Raw genomic sequence first — 18478 nt, forward strand, 5'->3', positions numbered from 1 at the left:
CTATTTTTTATTGGGCCCTCTCTGCTTTTTCTTAGAGACCTTAGTCTTGTCTTCAATGAGTTTTAAGCCCTGCTTCTTGAGCTCTTCCCGGTTGGGCACATAACTGTGGTCAATGTCAGAAAAGTTGAAGACCTCTGCAGAAAGAAAGAACAAAATCCAGTTGGTGCCAAAAGCAAGGGAAATATAGCAAGCTGAAACCAAAGCAGATTCTTGAATGAAAGGGAGCTATGACACTTGAAAGTGGTGTATGAAACTAGCGAAACTTCGTTGTGTATAGGCAGCCCAACCAAGAAAAAAAATTCAGTATTATGTAGGAGATAAAGACAGGATAAGCAATGAGACGGAGTGGAGTGAGAAGGAGAGGTATAGAGACAGACGATAGAATTTCCCTCAGAGGAATGAAGATAATTGCAAAAGCACCATTGTCACTCAATCCATTTCCTAAGTCGTTGTCACCTCTGGTCAAACAGATTTTGTAGGTTTTCATAGTATTAAAAAAACCTGCAATATCTGCTTGTTTCTAGATGATAATGGAACGAATTTTGTACACCAAGGGTGACCAAAGGGCACCTACCAACAACATTCACATTTGCATCTGAAGAAGTGAGCTCTAGTCCATAGAAGCTTATGCTAGAATAAAATGTTGTTGGTCTTTAAGGTGCCGCAGAACTCCTGTTTATTTTTGCTATAGCACTGCTACCCTTCTGAAAAGAACTGTCACCAGCCAGAGTTTCCTTAGAAGTAGGTCAATTTCAAAATAATACATTCTGAACTGTGAAATTGATATCCTGGAAAAAAGAACTGCTCTTTTTAAAAAATTGATTGGACAACCATAGAAAACAGTTCCAACCAATGAATTTGCCAAATTGCAGTGATCCAATAGTTGTTTTATCTCCAAAGCAGTCATACCTCTGACATCTTCCTCGTCCTCTTCAAAAGTGATCCTCAGATTCTCATGCTCATCTCTGGTACTTTCCTCTAGAAAGTTTCTGACGTGAACAAAAGTCTGTGCAGACCAGAGATTAGAACCAGATTTTACTTTGCATCAGATTGATATCCAGGAAGGGAAGGGGAGAATGCATGTACCATACCCATATACACAGGGCCATACCAGTGAATGCTAGTAGTGTTTATGGCTCCGGAGAGAACACCTTTGAAAACGTGCCCACTGAAATCTCAGAAAGTAGGCTAAGCAAAATTTTCAGGGATTATGGGATAAGGCTTCAGTGACCTGCCTAACTCATTTTTCTGCCACAAAAATAAGTTACGCAAATGAATGTGTGCAAACTAAGTGCACAGTTTATGCAGGTTGCACAATCTAGCTCTTCTGCATGTGGAAAGTTTTTGCTTTCAACAGGCAACCTGACTCTGCTGCGTGAACATTGTGTTTAGGAAAGAGCTCCAAATGCATACCTCATTGGTCTCCTCTTTACTGAAGTCATCGCTTGGCATGTTGCTACATGTCTTCAACAGGTGCATCAGCTTCACTTCACAGAACTGCAGCTTTTCAAATATATCACCAGTGATCATTCGGAGGTCTTCCTAAGAGACCAGGAATGTAGGACTTAAGAAGAGCCCTGTAAAATCATGCTAAGGTTTGAACGATCTAAAATCAAACCTCATAGAAAGACAAAACAGAATCACATGTTTCCCAGCAGCGGTTGATTAGAATGAAGTGAGCACAGAACAATGATTCATACAGAGACATAACGGGCAGTTTCCTATCACACTGTCTTGTTCTGCTGCATCTCTGTATCATGAAGGAGTGATTGAGTCATTCACACACAATGAGGAGCAAGAGCAGAATGATCCATTCCAGACTAGTTGGTAGGATGTCTAGCTAGAGCAGTGAATCATTCAGAGATGCAACACACAGACTCATTTATAGGTAGGTAATTTGTGCCCACAGGAGCCTTTTTTGATTTAATGAATGTTATTTCCAACAATATACTAGGAGGGTTTTTAGCAGAGTGAATCTGGTCAGATTACAGCCCTAACGAGCAGGGGCTGATGAGCAGGACTCAGAAGGACAAAGATCTCAGCAGCACACACACCTGGCCAGGAACAGTGATGCCACAGAGCCTCATGGCAAGGTTTTCAACCCCGTTCTCAAAATGGAGGAGGAGCTCCTGATGCCTGATTGCCTGGGATTGTACTTCTTGGAGTCTGGCATCTTCTTTTTCCAGGTTCTTTCTCAGCTCCTTGGATAGCTTATTGAAGCTGAATGGTAATTCACAAAGGTCTAAATACACATGCTGGATGGACAACATAATTAACTTGTAGGACTCACTGCCACATGATGGCTGCTAACTTTGGCAACGTAAGAGGGGATTAGACAAATTCATGGAGAAGAGATCCATCCATAGTAGCTGAAATGGCTAAATGGAACCTCCATGTATAAAGGTAGTAATCTTCTTTCTATCTACTTATTCCACTAGGCAGCTTTAAATGGGTAAGTACCTGATGGAGTTCTGGGTCTGGTGGAATTTCAGTTCTGCCCGCTCCAGTTCCAGCTTCTTCAACTGGGCCTTCAGATCTCTGCGTTTTTTCTCAGATTCTGCAATCTGCTGCTGCAGGTTCTCTTCAGATTTCTTCTGGGCTGTGAATCTCCCAGCAATATCCTGGAGTGGAGAGGTTTCCAAATTAAAAATGTGTGCTTGCACAACAAAGCTTAGAACTAGTACAAAACCAGTCCAATTCTTGTGACTTCCTCTATAGAAGCCTAGGGCACAATGGTTTTTGGAGAGTGCTAGGGATGCTTTGGGGGACTAGCATATGCTCCAACCATCCTTCTGGGTATTTTATTATGGAACAGGTATCTGTTTTAAAAGATTTCTATCCAATTTTTCCAGGTAGCCCCAATTAGAAAGTTATTGTGTATCTGAACTAATTAACATCTGTAAATGTTAGGACATGCAAAATGATAGCACCTAAAATGAGTGAGAAATCAAAATCCTTAGGGGGAAAAAAAGGTGGATGGATCAAATAATATTGATCTTCCTGATGAGTCCTAATTCAGAAAATTCATGTTGGGTTCTCACTTTGAAGTTCTTTTGTAGGGGAATAGTGATTTTTAGATCAGCAACAGAATGCTCTGGATGATTAAAATGTTTAAATGTTTCTGAATATTGCAATATTTAATGTCAGATTTGTGTCAATTTATTCTTTTGCATAAGAACTGACCTGTGTCCAATGGAGAGAATAAATGCCCCTGTACTTTCTATAGTGGACAAAGTCAGTATCTACCAATAATAAACCTTTTGCTTTTAAGATGCCACTAGGCTCTTGTTTTATTTTGCTGAATGTACAACATCATACCAAAAGTTGGCCAAATCGCCATGGAACTACAATACCCAAAGATGGGAGCACTGGACGGCATTCTTGATCTTTTCCACCTCGTTGGTCACCAAACCCTGGTACTCAACCTGAGACTTGGAAACTTCTAGTTTTGCACCTGAAAAGCAGCAAAGAGGCAGGAATTAAATCATATGTATCTCTAGATGCTTTAGGCAGGTCTAATTCAGGTTTGGGGAGCAAGATTCATATTGCAGTTTTGTCCCACCCTTCTTCCAAAGAAGTGATGGTGTCACACAGTGCTCTCCTTCATTTTTATCCTCACAACAACTCTGTGAGGTAGGCTGAGCAAGAACAGTTGGAGCTATTGGCTCCGAATATCGAGAGACATCAGGGTGGGCTGTAACAGACACTGCGCCATGCTAATCCTTGAAAATAACAAAAAGGGGGGGGCAGCACTTCTAGCTCAATCTTTATGATCCAGAAGGACCAGAAGTCTCAAGGAGGAATTTGGATGCAGATCCCCTTGGAGCCTGGCTCTCTATCCGCATTATTACCTCTCACTGTTTCCCAGCCTCCCAGAGAAGGAAACTCCATAGCAAGATCACGCCGGCCCTGCTGAAAAGTTATGAAAAGTGAATTTATGCATTCCAAAGAAGCAAAAACACGGGACTGACAAAACTACAGGAAGAGCCCAGCTGGATCAGACCCAAAATCCATAGACACCCATTCAGTTTCCATCAGCCAGCCAAATCCGCCAGGAAGTCCAAAAAGCAGGGCGTGAAAGCAACAGGCCTCTCCTGCTCTTGGCCCAACATGTCCAGCCCAAAAGGATACACTGCCTCTAAACATGGAGGCTCCATTTAGGAACACAGCTAAAAAAGCTTAATCAGTGTTTTATTATTAACTCGTTCAATTCAACAGAGCCGCACTCTGCACACTTCCCTGTGACAACTCACCATCTTTTTGTGTCTGTCACTAGCTTCCTTGGCACGGATCCTTTCTATCTGTTTCTTCTGGCTGCTGAGTGAATTCTCCCTGAACTTTTTCTCAGCAATTAACTCAGACTCCGTATTCTCCATCTCTGCCTGCAAACAGTCCAGCAAGGGATTGGAGGGAGGGGGAAAGAGGTAAGAGGCTTACATGTCAGAAATCACTATAATCCACATCACGTTCCACCCATAATATCCTTCAAGGAGCTGAAAGCTGAGCCACTAGCCCAACTCACTGCCCTAAATGGGGTGCAAGGTGGTAGTGATGGTGGTGGTGGTTGTGCTGCTGTCAAATCAATCAATCAATCAATCAATCAATCAATCAATCAATCAATCAATCAATCAATCAATCAATTAAATGTAGTGCATTGTCACATAAATACATTTCACATTCAATATATTGTGTCTGTAATTTTTTTACATGCTTTGTCTCTGCAATCCTTTCAACTTCCTTTCACATCAGGCCAATATTATCTGCATATTCTAGATGTAAAGAAAGCTATCTTATCTTGTGCATTTTTATCTTGTGCACATGTTTCGGTGGCAGAGGGGGGATTCGACCCTGGCTCTCTCAGATCCTAGTCCGACACTTTTAGCTGCCATGTTGTAGATGGCACACAATCTGGCTTTTACCTTGGCCATCTCTGTGGCTTCCATGCTGTCGATGGCCATCAGATGCATGCCATTGAGTTCCCCTTCATAGACCTCCACCATATGTTCCAGGTTGTCCAATAAAAAAGGCAACTGAGCCACTTCCTGGGGGCAACAATAGAAGTGGCATGATGCTTGGGATGATTTCACACATGCACGCTAATCACTCAATGAAAACACATCACAAAGAGGTGCTATGAGAACACTCCCCCCACCGACCCTCCCCCCCCCCCGCCCAAGAAAAGACAAAAGATTCTTTCACCTTCTTTTCCTTTTGAACTTGGAGGAACTGCCTGGCAGTAGATTCAGGGCAGAAGAAGCTTGTGGTGCATGTTTAGAATTCAGTGTTAAAAGATGCAGTAAGGTAACAGCCACTTGAACAACAGAATCGCTTTGCTGGATGAGACCAAAGATCCATCTCATCTGGTCTCCTGTTGCCAATGGTGGTCAGCCAGACACTCAGCAGGGAACCAAAACACATTCCCATAGCTTGGGTTTCCCAGATCTAAGTCTAGATTAACCACTACTTTGAGAATGGCACACAAACTTGCTCTTTCCAATAATAGCCCAGAGTTCCCTGCAAAAAACCTACTCACATTTCTCAGCACATCTATCATCTTCAGGTACAAGGTGTTGGCATTCTGTCCAGTGCTAATTTTCACATGCATTTTTTCAATGTTATTCTCCAGCTGACGGATTATCTGCAGTGCAGGAAAAGCCAGAAAACAGAGGGCAGTCTTGGAAAGATCTGTTCATTCCATCATTTTTATTCTGCGCTTTGTTCAGAGGGCTCAGGGCAGCCTTCATTGTTCTATTCTCCTTTTTATCATCCCCAACAGCCTCAGGGGGTAGGTTAGGCTGACAGAAAGAGACAAGCCCAATGTCATCCAGCAAGTTTCGCGGGCGAGTGAGTGATCTGAACCTGGCTCTTCCCAGGCCCTAGTCCAATACCTGAACCAGTATGCCACAACGGATCTCCATAATAAGAGTATTTTAAATTTGTTAACTGGTAAAAGGAGTTTGGGGAGATGAATCCTTTAACTGATTAATCAATGATGATGATGATGATGATGATGATGTTGATGATGATGATGATGATTTACTGAATTTCTAGTCCGCCCTCCCTGCAAGCGGGCTCAGGGCGGATTACAACAAATGGATAAAATACAGTAATAAATAAAATTCATAAATTCCATTTCTATATCTCTGCACATTATCAATACTGTCATTTTGAGATACTGTCAAGCAACATACAATTTTATCAACATTGGCTATTATTTGTTGTGAGTAGAACAGGCTGTGAATATTTCCTTTACTTAATCTTTATCATGATTTTTTCCAAAGCACTGCATGAAAATAAAACATAATGGAATCAAGACAATTAATGTAATTCAGTCAACATTCCATTTAAAAATGCACAAAGCCAGCTACAGAATAGATGAACCCCAGTCGGCAGCACCAGGATCTCCCTGTGTGAGTTCTAAGGGGGCATGACGGGGCCAGAAAGATAGACTCCCATGTCATGCGCCCTGGTGGCATATGTGTCTTGCCTGCGGTTTATATAGTGCTGAAAGGGCTGTGATTGGCTACACACTTAGTTGTTATCCTCAGTTGTTCTGGGGCTGGTTGGATGGGGTGGGAGACTGAAGGGAGAACTTTTCTTTTCACTCACAATAGGCTCTGTGGGAATTTTAAAACTTAACACCAGAGTTGCTGCTGGCATTGTGGGTGCTTCAGGGATGGGAAGGCTTTGGAGGAAGCCAACTACTAAGTCCTGGTCTGTCTTACCCCATACTCCAGATTTTGCCCCATTCTAGGCTGGCACCAGATTTTCACTAGCATGGCATGGCATGTCTCCATGTATGCCACCATATCTTGAGGATATGCTGGTGTAGGACTTAGTTGCCATCCTAAGTCTGTGATGATGGGTTTAGGCTTGTGCTGAAGACAGTGGCACTGGTTACGTCCACATGTGTTCTACCCTCCCCTCTCAAACCTGCACTGATTCTTCTGGAGCCTTTCGCATTACATTGGCATCTCCTGAAAAGTTCTACATTCCCCAAACTCACAGCCCTGCTGATTAAAACTGGCTCCCTCCAATTAATCCATGAACACTTTAGCTGATTAATCGACCGATTCAAGCGGGCAGCCCTAACAGATCTGCACACTCTTCATCTGCACAACACAATTGTTCATGCTAAGTATATTCATAGCACTTGAGAGGGGCCAAAGCACCTCACATGCAGCTTTTCAGACATCCTTGGCAGGTTCAGTTTTATCATTTCTCATACTGCAGACAGAGGGCTGAAACTGACCAACAGTGCCTTGCCTAAGGCAGAGGTGAGATTTGAACCCGGGACTTTCTGATTCACAGCTTAGCCTTTGAGTATAGTAATTACTTGATGAGCATAATTTTCATAGCAGGAAAGTAAGTGGGTAATGAGATCTAATGGCACACGCCCAGAATATTTTCCAGAGACCACATTCCAATTCCCTTCCCACCTTCACCACTGCTGATAGCCCATCTCACCTGCAACTGCGCCTGGATCTCTGGGCTGGGAGTTTCCAACTCCATGAGTTTTTGCAATCTCAGCTGCATCTCTTGTAAGACCTCCCCCCTCTTCTTCACTTCATACTGCAAGAGGTTATGTACATTCATCCGATCAAAGACATACGCGCTCAGGAGCTCTCGGGCTTTCTGTCAGGGAATGAGGAGACCAAGAACAGGTATGAACCACAGGTATTTTAGTGGTATGTCACAATCTTGTTCCCTCACCCATCTGCATCTGCCTTTCTCACTACATGCAGCTTGTCACATGTATTGACTAGCTGTTATAGTGAAGGTGGAGGGCACAACTGAGGGTAATTCCTAAGCATTGTTTTATTTATTTTTTTCACTTTATTTTTTTACCCTGCCTTTCTGCCACTTCAAACAAACCAGATTTGATATGATCTTTTTTGAAAGATCACAGTCAAAAATCATTTGGATGCTGTGTGGATGAGAAAGGGTGTGTTTTTCAAGTCCATACCCAGTTCCTAGGCTGGCTTTCCCCACCACTACCCCAGGGATTTTTCAAGGCGTTTTTTAAAAAAATCAATAATAGCTATATTACTGCAGCATACTAACAGTCTATTACAATAATGTACTAGTACCAAGCTTTCACTTAAAAAACAAACCCTACTTACCCCTTTTGTTGCAGAGCTAGAAGGGGCTACACATTTCTTCTTAGAACTCTGCAACCATAAGGGCTAGATACTTACTTTTTCTTTAAATTATTAGTACATTGTTGCAATAGACAGTCACTCAGAGTGACTCCAGCAATGTTTGTGATTGTATGAATGGGCAGGCTCAAGCAGAGGAGCAGTCCAAGACGGGATTGGTTGCACTCACACCTGCAGCACCATCTTGGGCTGCCCCTCTACTTGAGCTTGCTTGTTCACACAGCAACCAGCATGTGGGTGATGATAGTCCAGAAATATCTGTCTCCCTGTCTGGGTAGAACTGGGATCACCAGAACAAAACAGCTAGCACTGAAAAGTCTCTGGGTGGGACTTAAGATTGGGCAGCCCAGAGAAGGGTTGACAACTTGAGCAAGGGAGGATTCCATGTTGAGCAATGAATTGAGGTGGTTACGCTGCCCCAATTCTCTCCTTCGCTTCATGGATTTACAGGTTACCTATCAGTCTATACAAAAACTCTCTTCAAACCCTTCCTTCAAGAAATTCAGGGTGGCCTCTCTGATCACTGCTCCTTTATTTTGTCCTCACAACAGAGTTTGGTTAGGCAGAAAGAAAACGAGATCACCAGTGAGCTTCACAGCTGAGTAGGGATTTCGACCCGTGTCTTCCCGATGCTGGCCTGACACTCAAACTGCTGCAGCTCCCCAACATATCTCTCACCTCCATGGTTTCCTTGGACAAAAATATCTTGAGGTGCTTCCGATCTCGGCAGGCCCGGTTGATTGTCACTTGGTCATACTATGAGGGGAGGGAACAGAAGGAAAAATTTCATGCCTGAAAAGGGTCCACAGTTCTGGCTAGTGCAAAGAATTATTCAGGCATACACGTTCTCACAACTGGGAGGCAGCTAGCTATTTTATCCCATCTTAGCTCTTGGAAAGCTAAGAGGCACCATCAAGTAAGGCTGCCTGCTTTAAATTAGGCACCTGGGGTCAAACCTGATGAGATGCTGGAAGGTCTGCATCTCCGATGCATTTTTTTAAATAAACAGGAGCTGCAGGGGGCCCCATTCTGGTAAACCATGACGTGGAAAAGGGTGTGTGTGCATGCGTGAACCATTCATTCTCCCATGCCATTTACCTAACTTCCAACCCCCTCTCCCCAAGTTTCTATTAGTCCCTTGTAGGTAAAGACACAGGGGGAAACTCTGGCAACTTGGATGTTTCCTTCAAAAGATCAAATGGCAGCTCCGTGTTAAAGAAGTTCTGGAAAATGGCACAGCTAGTTAAGGGAGTTAAGCTTCCCTTCATTCCCCGACCCCACTACTATGACCAGCACTCTGGACCAGGATCCTTCCTGTCTGCTGTTTAATTCTACTTATTTATAAACAAGTAGAATACTACACGTGAAGGAAACTAAATATAATATGCAATAAGAAATTAATTCAATGATTGTAATGAAATTTACTTTGGCACAATGAAAAATGTGACCACAACACAATAAAGAAACCTGAATGAATTCAAAATATAATAATGAACAATGAAGTAAACGTGGCAACAACTCAAGCCGCTGTTGTGAACTAACAAAGTACGTAGTCCTTATGGTCAAAGCAATTTGCAACAGTAAAGTCCACAAGAGAAGAACATCCCACAGGTAAGTCTCCAAGGTAAGTAACCGTCAAGTCCGTATGTTGATTGTTAATTTCTTATCTGTTCTTTTACAGGTGGTGCAGAGAAAGTCGGGACGCCCCTGGGGATGTAGCCCGTCCACCCGACAATCAGGGCCAGCAGAGGTACCTGTTGTTTAGTCCGAAGACCTCTTCTGTGGCGGTTACAGATCCACCATACTAAAACTGTGAATTCTCTATTCTCTCTTAATATCCCATAAGGTGAACAGTCAAAAATCATAAAGTTGAATGTGGTGGCTGTTTGTTTATTTAATTCTACTTGGAAGCACATTTAATTCAGGCCTAAGCCCAGAGGCAAGACACAGGTACCAAAGGGTCTTATCCAAGGTCCTGGCACAGCCCCAAAGCTAGAATGGCCCCCTTGGCTGCTCTCCGTGGTGCTGGAGAGCGGCCCATCAAGCCTGATGGAGCAATAACAGAACCAAAGTAACCTGTCCATTTTGTTGAACCCAACCTGGTAATGTGGATACATAACTGGTAGTTCCATAGGAGGTCATGGCTGTGGTGGGATTTTAATACTGTTTCACTGCTGATTTTATAGCTCTGGGTTTCATGCTTGAATACTTGTGGACCTCAGACACTGTTTTTAGTGTTTTAACAATCATAACTGAAAGCTGGCCATGTGCTTGGAGTGAAGGGTATAAATATCTCCTCCTCCACCTGCAAGAGCAGAATAAGATTTTACTATTATTTCCCTTTTCTTTTTTGATCTGGTGGCCTCTGATCAGTTGGCTGAGTTACTGATTTTCTGCTGCTGATCTTACCAATATGCTAGATTTTATTAAAAGAAAATATTTTTTAAAAAAATGCTGTTTGGTGTCCTTTTTGTTTGCTGTTACTGTTTTATTTTGTAAATATAGTTTTTGTTATTAGTTAATTAATTAGTTTAGTTTGGTTTTGATTAGATTAATTAATTAGATTATTAATTAATTTAAAATGTTAGTAAAATATATCTACAACTGATGGAGCTGTCGCATAGAATAGAACTTTTGTGCAAGATTAATTTAATTCATAATATGACAAGCAGGTTTTATTTTGATATGTAAATATGTGGAATACTGTTTTCTCAATGTATACCTTTTCCCCTTTTTGTCAAATTTTTTTTTAGTATTTATTCTGAAATAAAGAATTGAAAGAGAGAAAAAAAATTATTCTGCCTTTCTCCTGATAGAGATTCAAAGCAGCTAAAAACAGAGTCAGCTTACATACAAAGTACTTTAGGGATTTGTTAAACTGCAATTAAGACTGTGTTCACTTTTGTGCAAGCACACATATGGTATTAAAGGTAAAGGTAGTCCCGTGTGCAAACATTGAGTCATTACTGACCCATGGGGGGACATCGCATCACAACATTTTCTTGGCAGAGTTTTTGTTATGGTTTGCCATTGCCTTCCCCAGTCATCTACACCTTACCCCCAGGAAACTGGGTACTCATTTTACGGACCTCAGAAGGATGGAAGACTGGGTCAACCTTGAGCCGGCTACTGGAACCCGGCTTCTGCCAGGACTGAACTCAGGTTATGAGCAGAGCTTGGGCTGCAGTACTGCAGCTTACCACTCTGTGCCATGGGACACCACTTATTTTTTTTCTATGAACATTTTAGAATTTCCTACTTAAACTAAGTAAGGGACAAAAGTGCAGGGTGAGACAAAAAACAACCACACAGTTTCCCCCAGTTCTACATCTTCATACCAGCAACTCTACACCTACTAAATGTATGCCTGTTTAGCAGCTCTTTAAAGCTGACAACCCTAAAGGAATAACTGAGCTCAATCCAGAGACCTCCTATGGAACGACCAGTTATGTATCCACATTACCAGGTTGGGTCCAACAAAATGGACAGATTACTTTGGTTCTGTCCGTGTCTTGGAATAAGGAAAGTACCTGTTGAAAAAAGTAATATCAAACAATTGTATAGCACTTTTGGTGCTCAAAGCACTTCATATATATCATTGGAGCATTTCTTACAAAAGTTCTGCAAGGAAGGCCATTATTATTATTGTTGTTGTTATTGCCCTAATGGGATCTGAGGGAAGAAACTAATTTGCCTAAATGAGTGTGTGGCTTTGATGAGATTTGAAGGGGGAGCACCTCCTAGATCACAGCTCGATCTCTGTACCACCTACCAGGGCAGCTGTGCAGGAGGCCAAACGCCCTTACCTTGGTTGCAAAGTTCAGCTCATGCATTCCATCCCGCACACTTGCAAGCAGGAAGTTGATCAGATCCCTGTTCTTACTAAGAGTATCCTTGGTCGACTGGGCAAAGAGTTTCTTCCCTTGCTCTGGTAGGAAATAAAGTGGTGGATGTGAGTACAAATAGGCACAACCATTAGAATTTCTTAGAACTTTTGAGCATCATTTTACTGACAACTCCAACCATACAAAAACAATAAGAAAGAATGGGGTAGTGATCAGAGTGCTGGGCTAGGATCTGGGAGATCCGGGTTTGAGTCCTCAGAATGCGTTGGAAACTTGCTGGGTAGCCATGGGCCAATCACACACTCAGCTTAAGCTGCTTCACAGGGTTATTGTGAAGGTAAAATGGAAGAGAGAGGAAGAACAGAAGCCAGTTGAGATCCCCATTGTGGAGAAAGGCGGGGTATAAATGAAGTAAATAATAAAGAAGAAAGAGACTGAAAATAAATGATGCAGTGCAAACAGCAGGAAAATGCCAGATGGAGCCAATTAACATTAGATAGCATGAAAAGGTTCAGACATTCAGGACAGAGTTATACAGTGTTTTAAAGAAAGTAGTGGCAACACCAGGCCAATTTGTGGAGGAGCCTTCATAGACATTTGCTTAGCAACTGTTACAACAGCCCAAGAGGGTAGGTCAGTATCATCATGCTCTTGCAGCTAAGGGGGTGACAGTTGGTGGGGGGGCTTGTCTAAGGATACCCATAGAGAGTCTGTGGTAATGTATGGACAAGGACACCCAGGTTTATAACTTCGTGCCCCTCAGTAACAACCAACACAGCATCGAAGCTCAAAATAACTTCTCCAAAGTTATACATACAGCAAGCATTGCAGAAGCAGGATAAATTCTACCCTGGGGCCACATTTGCAAAGGACAGACAGCCATTCAGTCCAAGCACAGCAACTCTGGGCGATTCCAGTATATTCTATATAACTACCAAGCCTCACAAATTCTTTTTCTTCTGTCAGCAGTCCTTGGTGTTTTTGTGGCCGAACAAAGCAAGGCTGCCTTTTTATAGGGCTATGCAAAAGGATGTGTGTTCTTTACTCAGTTTCACATTTGTTTAGAAAATATTTTGTTTTTTAAAGTGTATTCCTCTAGAAAGTCACCGAAACAGGCAGGATTACCTTGGACTGCAATGATAGACTGCATTTGGCGTATCTGCTGCTTTAGGTCTCTTTTCCTCTGGAACTTCATGGTGACAGAGTTTGGGCACCCCCAGCAGATGAATGGAAACCTGTGTGGAGAGGAACAGAATGAGAGAAGTAACCCCTTTGCCACCCACCACCGGTTAGTCTACCAACATGGGTATCAGACAAGACTTTGACTTGGTTCTGTGACATCAGATGGGAGATTGTGATGCAATTATACCTCACTAAGTTCTCAAGAATGGCTGCTGCATAAGAGTTCCAGCACTGCATTATATGTAAAAGAATCCCAGTTAGAATGGCTAGCCCATTCTCCAGGCTATTCTCCTGCTTAGGGCTGGTTCAACAGGAATCTCACCACACTTTGAAACTTCCAGGCTTGATTACTGTAAGGTTTTGGTCATCTGATTAGTGGGTATGGGTCTATTGCTCAGGATCTGGCAAAAAGGACCTCTGTTAACAGCAGTTCCCTGAATAAGCAATTCTCCTGTGAGGGCAAGGTCTCAAACTAAAGCACTGGTCACCAACAGCAACCCTTTGAATCCATTCCATGAGGGATGATTTAAACTAGTCCTAGGCACATCCCCGATACCTACTGCTGTCTCCAAATACATTAACAGGATGGTATGCTCTACTGTGTCGAAGGCTACCAAGAGATCCAAGAGAAGCAACAAAGAAGCATGGCTTATGTCTATATGCAAATGAAGGTCATTAACTAAAGCCACCAAAGCCATCTCCGTCCCGTAGCCTGGCCTAAAACTAGACCTGATGTTGGTCAGCGACTGCTCTATCCATCACTTTGCCCAGAAAGGGCAGAACAGGAATATTTCTGGATTTAAAGGGAAAAAATGAGTGGCCAGTAGTGCCCCTCTCTCTTAGAACCAGCACTGCTCCAAACTGTATCATCTGATTATGGAAGATATGACCTGAATCAGGGTGAATTTTTTAAAGATCACTGCCATCCTTATTGGTTTTATGAGATCCTGCAAAAAATTCTTCCTTCGGATATTAAGAATGAGCATTGCAAGGATATTATGAATGAGCATAAAGGGGGCAGGGGTGGCTTAAGGAATGTATTGTTTTTTTAAAGGAACATGTTAATACACACTAATAAAAATTCTGAATTAAAAAATAAATGTTCATATTCAGCTGCTACATTTCTGACACTAACATTTGACAAACACTTAAAATATATACAGTGTCTTGGCTTGGCAACAGAGTTACAGATGTGTCTGTTAACTAGTTAAGAGAAAAGCACTGATTTCCCATCCATCTCTTTTAAGCCCTCCCTAGAAATATGGAGATCCCAGCTAGCAAGGTAGGCTGCGCACTGCCTTCCTGCCAAAGGAGGAATGCCCCTTTGCTTCCAACGTGCCCTGTGTATGCTTTTTTAATAATTAGCATATAGTTTTGAATATATTTTTGTAAATTCCTTTGAGTTCACATTTTTTGTGGAAAAAGGCAGTCTATAAAAATAAATAAAAGCATAACATTAAAAAGACACCATAAAGTGGGGAGGGGAAGGTTTATAACATTTTGCATGGGTTGGAAAAAGTGGAAAGAGAGAGCTTTTTGTCTCTTTCCCATAATACCAGAACTCAGGGGCATCCAATTAAGTCTGATGGGCAATAAGAAATAGATATTTACTCAATGAGTAATTGCGCTGTGAAGTTCACTGACAATGGGTTTCGTGATGGCCATGAGCACTAATGGTTTTAATTCATAAAAGAAGTCCATCAATGGCTACTCATTGTAAACAGGGCTTTTTTTCTGGGAAAAGAGGTGGTGGAACTCAGTGGTGGAACTCAAGATCGCACAATGACGTCACTTTGGGTCAGCTGGAACAAGGGGGGAGTTTTTTAAAATTTAAATTGCCCGCGGCGAAAATGGTCACATGGCTGGTGGCCCCACCCCCTGATCTCCAGACAGAGGGGAGTTTAGATTGCCCTCTATCTGGAGATCAGGGGGCGGGGCCACTGGCCATGTGACCATTCTTAAGAGGTGCTGGAACTCCATTCCACTGCATTCCTGCTGAAAAAAAGCCCTGGTTGTAAATAAAGAGAACCTCCATGTGCAGAGACAGCAAACCTCTGAATACCAATGCTGAGAGGAAGCATCAGGGAAAGGCCTCGGCTTGTGTCGTATTTGTTAGGCCTCCAGGGCAACCGGTTTGGCTACTGTGTGAAACAGGATGCAGGACTAGATAGACCATGTTTGTGATCCAGCAGGGCTCTTCTGATGTTCCTACTGCTGTGTTCTCTCATCCAAAGGAAACAAAAAGCAAGCAGTGTCATTGCTGGAATTACTCACTGCTCAAAAAAAATCAAATTTTGTTTGCATGTTCATTTCTTTTGAAATGAATGCACTGCACAGTCCTACCCTATACCTCAGGATTTTGTGCTGTCCAGTCTTGCTGGGGGAGGGTCTGTACAACCTAATCCTAAACATGTTGGGTCTGGCTGTGGATACTGTAGTGAGACACATGCTCTCTGCATATGGTCAGAGACACATTTCTATTCTGGGGTTGAGATTCTGAACTTAAGCATAGTTAGCCAATGCTTTGATCAAACCTGACTGACAGACTGACACCCCCCTCCACACACACACACTGGATGTAGGTGTAGATACTGTGGCGTTCTCTGGCTGGTAAATTATGCAGGAATCTTTATTCTATAATTAACAATACTTTATTAATATTATTAACCAGAGGATGTCATTTGTAGAGAGCCTTTCTTCCTACTCCTCTGAAGTTCCCTTACACTGCCATCCTAAGCAGAGTTACTCCAGTCTAAACCCATTGATTTCAATGGATTTAGACTGCAATGAACTCTGCTTAGGATTGCATTAACAGCCTGGTTGTTCTCTGCCACCCATCTCTTAAAGGAACTTTATCATCACAGATACTAAGGAAGTTATGACAAAGAAAGAAATAATTTAGAACAAATCATTGTGCCACAAGATGGTGTGCACACCCCTCCCCAATCCAATTGGCTGGGCTGCTGTGATGTCACTAACATTCTAACTGCTGCAGAGGAAGGGCCAGTCATAGAATATGGACAGGCACCATAGCTTCTGTGCAGGAAGAGGAAAAGATGCTTGTTTTAGAGGGGAAATAACCTGATATACAGCAAGGAGAGTGCTCATGTGTTGTTTTCTGGAAGGAGTGTGGCAAAGTAAGCAATGCTGAATTTCATGTATCGATTCTGGGCAACATGAAATCTTTGGCCACAGACCTGTTGTTGCAATTTATATTTATACTTCAAAGCAGAGGTTAAGAACTTTGGTGGGTTTACAACATTTTCTGTTTGCTGATTCTTCCTCCTGTTTATTTTAGTTAATCATTGCTTGAGAGTAAACATATTAAGAGTGCAGCAAAGATGTCCTGGGGAAGGGCCAGTCTGGCCAAACGTCTACATTAACAGCACCTAGTACAGTTCAAGCATGCACTTGGGTTGGGAACAGAGGGGTCCTATTCTTTCAAGACAATGTCCCAAACAGAATGAAAGGAAACACTGCCAGCAGGAATAATACAAACCTTCTTAAGGTTTTGAGTCGCCAAAGTAATTTGGCTTTACTTCAAGAGGGAAACAAGGTGACATGCACTCTTTGTGTGCTCAGAGAACACCAGTTTGGTGTAGGGGTTAAGAGTGGCAGGACTCTAATCTTGAGAACCAGGTTTGATTCCCTGCTCTTCTGCTTGAAGCCAGAGGGGTGACCTTGGGTCAGTCACAGCTCTTCCAGAACTCTCTCAGCCCACCCACCTCACAAGGTGATTGTTGTGGGGATAATAATAACACACTTTGTAAACCACTCTGAGTGGGTGGTTTATAAATCGAATGTTGTTGTTGTTGTTCTCAGAAGCAAGAAAATGACTGGCTTAGTACTGTACACAAGAACCAAACCAACATACTGTCTTAACATTACCTTTTGTTTCTGTGGAATCGCCCTTCTGGCATCTGATGGTAGACCACAGAATTCAGCTTAATGGCTATGGCTGGTAGCTACTGCAAGCCTCAGAAACTTGTATTCCACAACCCACGGGGGCAGGGGTTGAGAAATGGGCAGAGAGCATGACAGAGGCCAGTCAAGTTGGGAGTTAGCTGCAGAAGGTTGCTAAGGGAGGCTTCTGCTGGCTATAGCAGCTTCTAAGACACTGTGGGATTGAGGACCAGTTCTGCCTCCATCCACTCTTGCTTCCCACCTGCTCAGCCAGTACATTTCACTTACAATTGTACAGGTTGAACACATAGGAAACAGAAACATTTGCCACCCACAGCAATACGCATCTGCTGAACTGATTACTAAAGTGACTCTGAAAAGCTGCCCCACAAAGTTCCTTCCAGTGGGAGGACAGTGAGCAGCATAATACAACATGACCTCGTCCCCCTAACTGCCTCCCCTTTTAACTCAGTCTGGTAGGTGACATTTAACAAGGTCTGTCTTCACCAGCTGATGTTAAAAGGAAGAGCAAACATTGCTGATGAAGCCCCAAGAGCAATTGGGGCGAAATTGCCTCTACTACTGCATCCGTTTACATCCCCCCCCCCGCATTTAAATGCCCCCACTCTTTAAGACACCAGCAATATATTTGTCAATAGCTCTTCAACAGGCACTCAAACAAATGAATCCTGTGCAAGACTGTCCATCACCCCCCTCTCTAACAGGAGGCTAAAGTCCACATTGCTTCACAGTCGAGCAAAAAGCAACACCACTGTGGTCCTGAGCAAGGTTGACCTCTCAGAAGCCCAGTAGGAGAACAAACCCAACAGCCATGAAGTCTCAGGTGTTCCTCCTCTTGATCTCTGCAGCAGGTTTTGTACCAGCCAGAGGGAACCCCGTCTCGACTGCCGAGGACATTCAAGTCCAGGAGAATTTTGACGAGGAGAGGGTAATGGTTATGGGGGCCGGGGGAGGTGTTGACTGCTGCCTGTTAGGATGTTAGAACAAGGAATACTCTAGAATCTCTCATCAGAACTGGAACCCTACAGCCCTTCAGATACATGCTCCCAGGACTCTTTCTAAAGAAAGCAATTTGGATTCAGCTCAAATGTATGGAGCCGCCTTATAGAGAGCCAGCCAGACGGTCCGCCAAGCTTAGCATTGCTTACTCTGACTGGCAGCAGCTCTTCAGGGTCCTGGGCACAAAGGTTTCCCAGCCATTGCTGCCTGGAATACTTGTCACTGGAGATGTCAGGGACTGAATCTAGGGGTCTTCTGCCTGCAAAGCATGGAGTTTAGCCCTGATCCTCCCCCTAAAAGTGATCCTTATATTGCAAACAAGATAGAAGCATTAAAGCCATGAGAGGGAATGATGAGCACAGTGCCAAC

The 18478-nt window shown here is 43.0% G+C and overlaps 2 protein-coding genes across 4 annotated transcripts in view; one reads left to right on the plus strand and one right to left on the minus strand.

The window, feature by feature from the left end:
- Positions 1 to 18478, minus strand: part of CCDC183 (coiled-coil domain containing 183) — a 20063-nt gene continuing 1585 nt past the window's right edge. The window contains exons 1-15 of one of the 3 annotated variants that reach the window (XM_054998193.1): positions 18259 to 18347; positions 13130 to 13239; positions 11966 to 12087; positions 8838 to 8915; positions 7468 to 7635; positions 5534 to 5638; positions 4920 to 5042; positions 4254 to 4382; positions 3852 to 3912; positions 3354 to 3454; positions 2461 to 2621; positions 2055 to 2220; positions 1414 to 1542; positions 910 to 1006; positions 1 to 134 (exon numbers count right to left, since the gene is read on the minus strand). In XM_054998193.1, the coding sequence (XP_054854168.1) occupies positions 1 to 134; positions 910 to 1006; positions 1414 to 1542; positions 2055 to 2220; positions 2461 to 2621; positions 3354 to 3454; positions 3852 to 3912; positions 4254 to 4382; positions 4920 to 5042; positions 5534 to 5638; positions 7468 to 7635; positions 8838 to 8915; positions 11966 to 12087; positions 13130 to 13199 (1644 nt within the window). In that variant the 5' untranslated portion in view covers positions 13200 to 13239; positions 18259 to 18347. Of the gene's footprint in view, positions 135 to 909; positions 1007 to 1413; positions 1543 to 2054; positions 2221 to 2460; positions 2622 to 3353; positions 3455 to 3851; positions 3913 to 4253; positions 4383 to 4919; positions 5043 to 5533; positions 5639 to 7467; positions 7636 to 8837; positions 8916 to 11965; positions 12088 to 13129; positions 13240 to 18258; positions 18348 to 18478 lie in introns of those variants that run through there. The other 2 variants (XM_054998192.1, XM_054998191.1) reach the window with 2 other exon arrangements.
- Positions 17828 to 18478, plus strand: part of AMBP (alpha-1-microglobulin/bikunin precursor) — a 16362-nt gene continuing 15711 nt past the window's right edge. Inside the window, exon 1 of the mRNA XM_054998194.1 lies at positions 17828 to 18038. Within this exon, the coding sequence (XP_054854169.1) occupies positions 17922 to 18038 (117 nt within the window). The 5' untranslated portion in view covers positions 17828 to 17921. The remainder of the gene's footprint in view (positions 18039 to 18478) is intronic.

This window comes from Eublepharis macularius, chromosome 14 (assembly GCF_028583425.1).
Source record: "Eublepharis macularius isolate TG4126 chromosome 14, MPM_Emac_v1.0, whole genome shotgun sequence".
Classification (NCBI taxonomy): domain Eukaryota; kingdom Metazoa; phylum Chordata; class Lepidosauria; order Squamata; family Eublepharidae; genus Eublepharis; species Eublepharis macularius.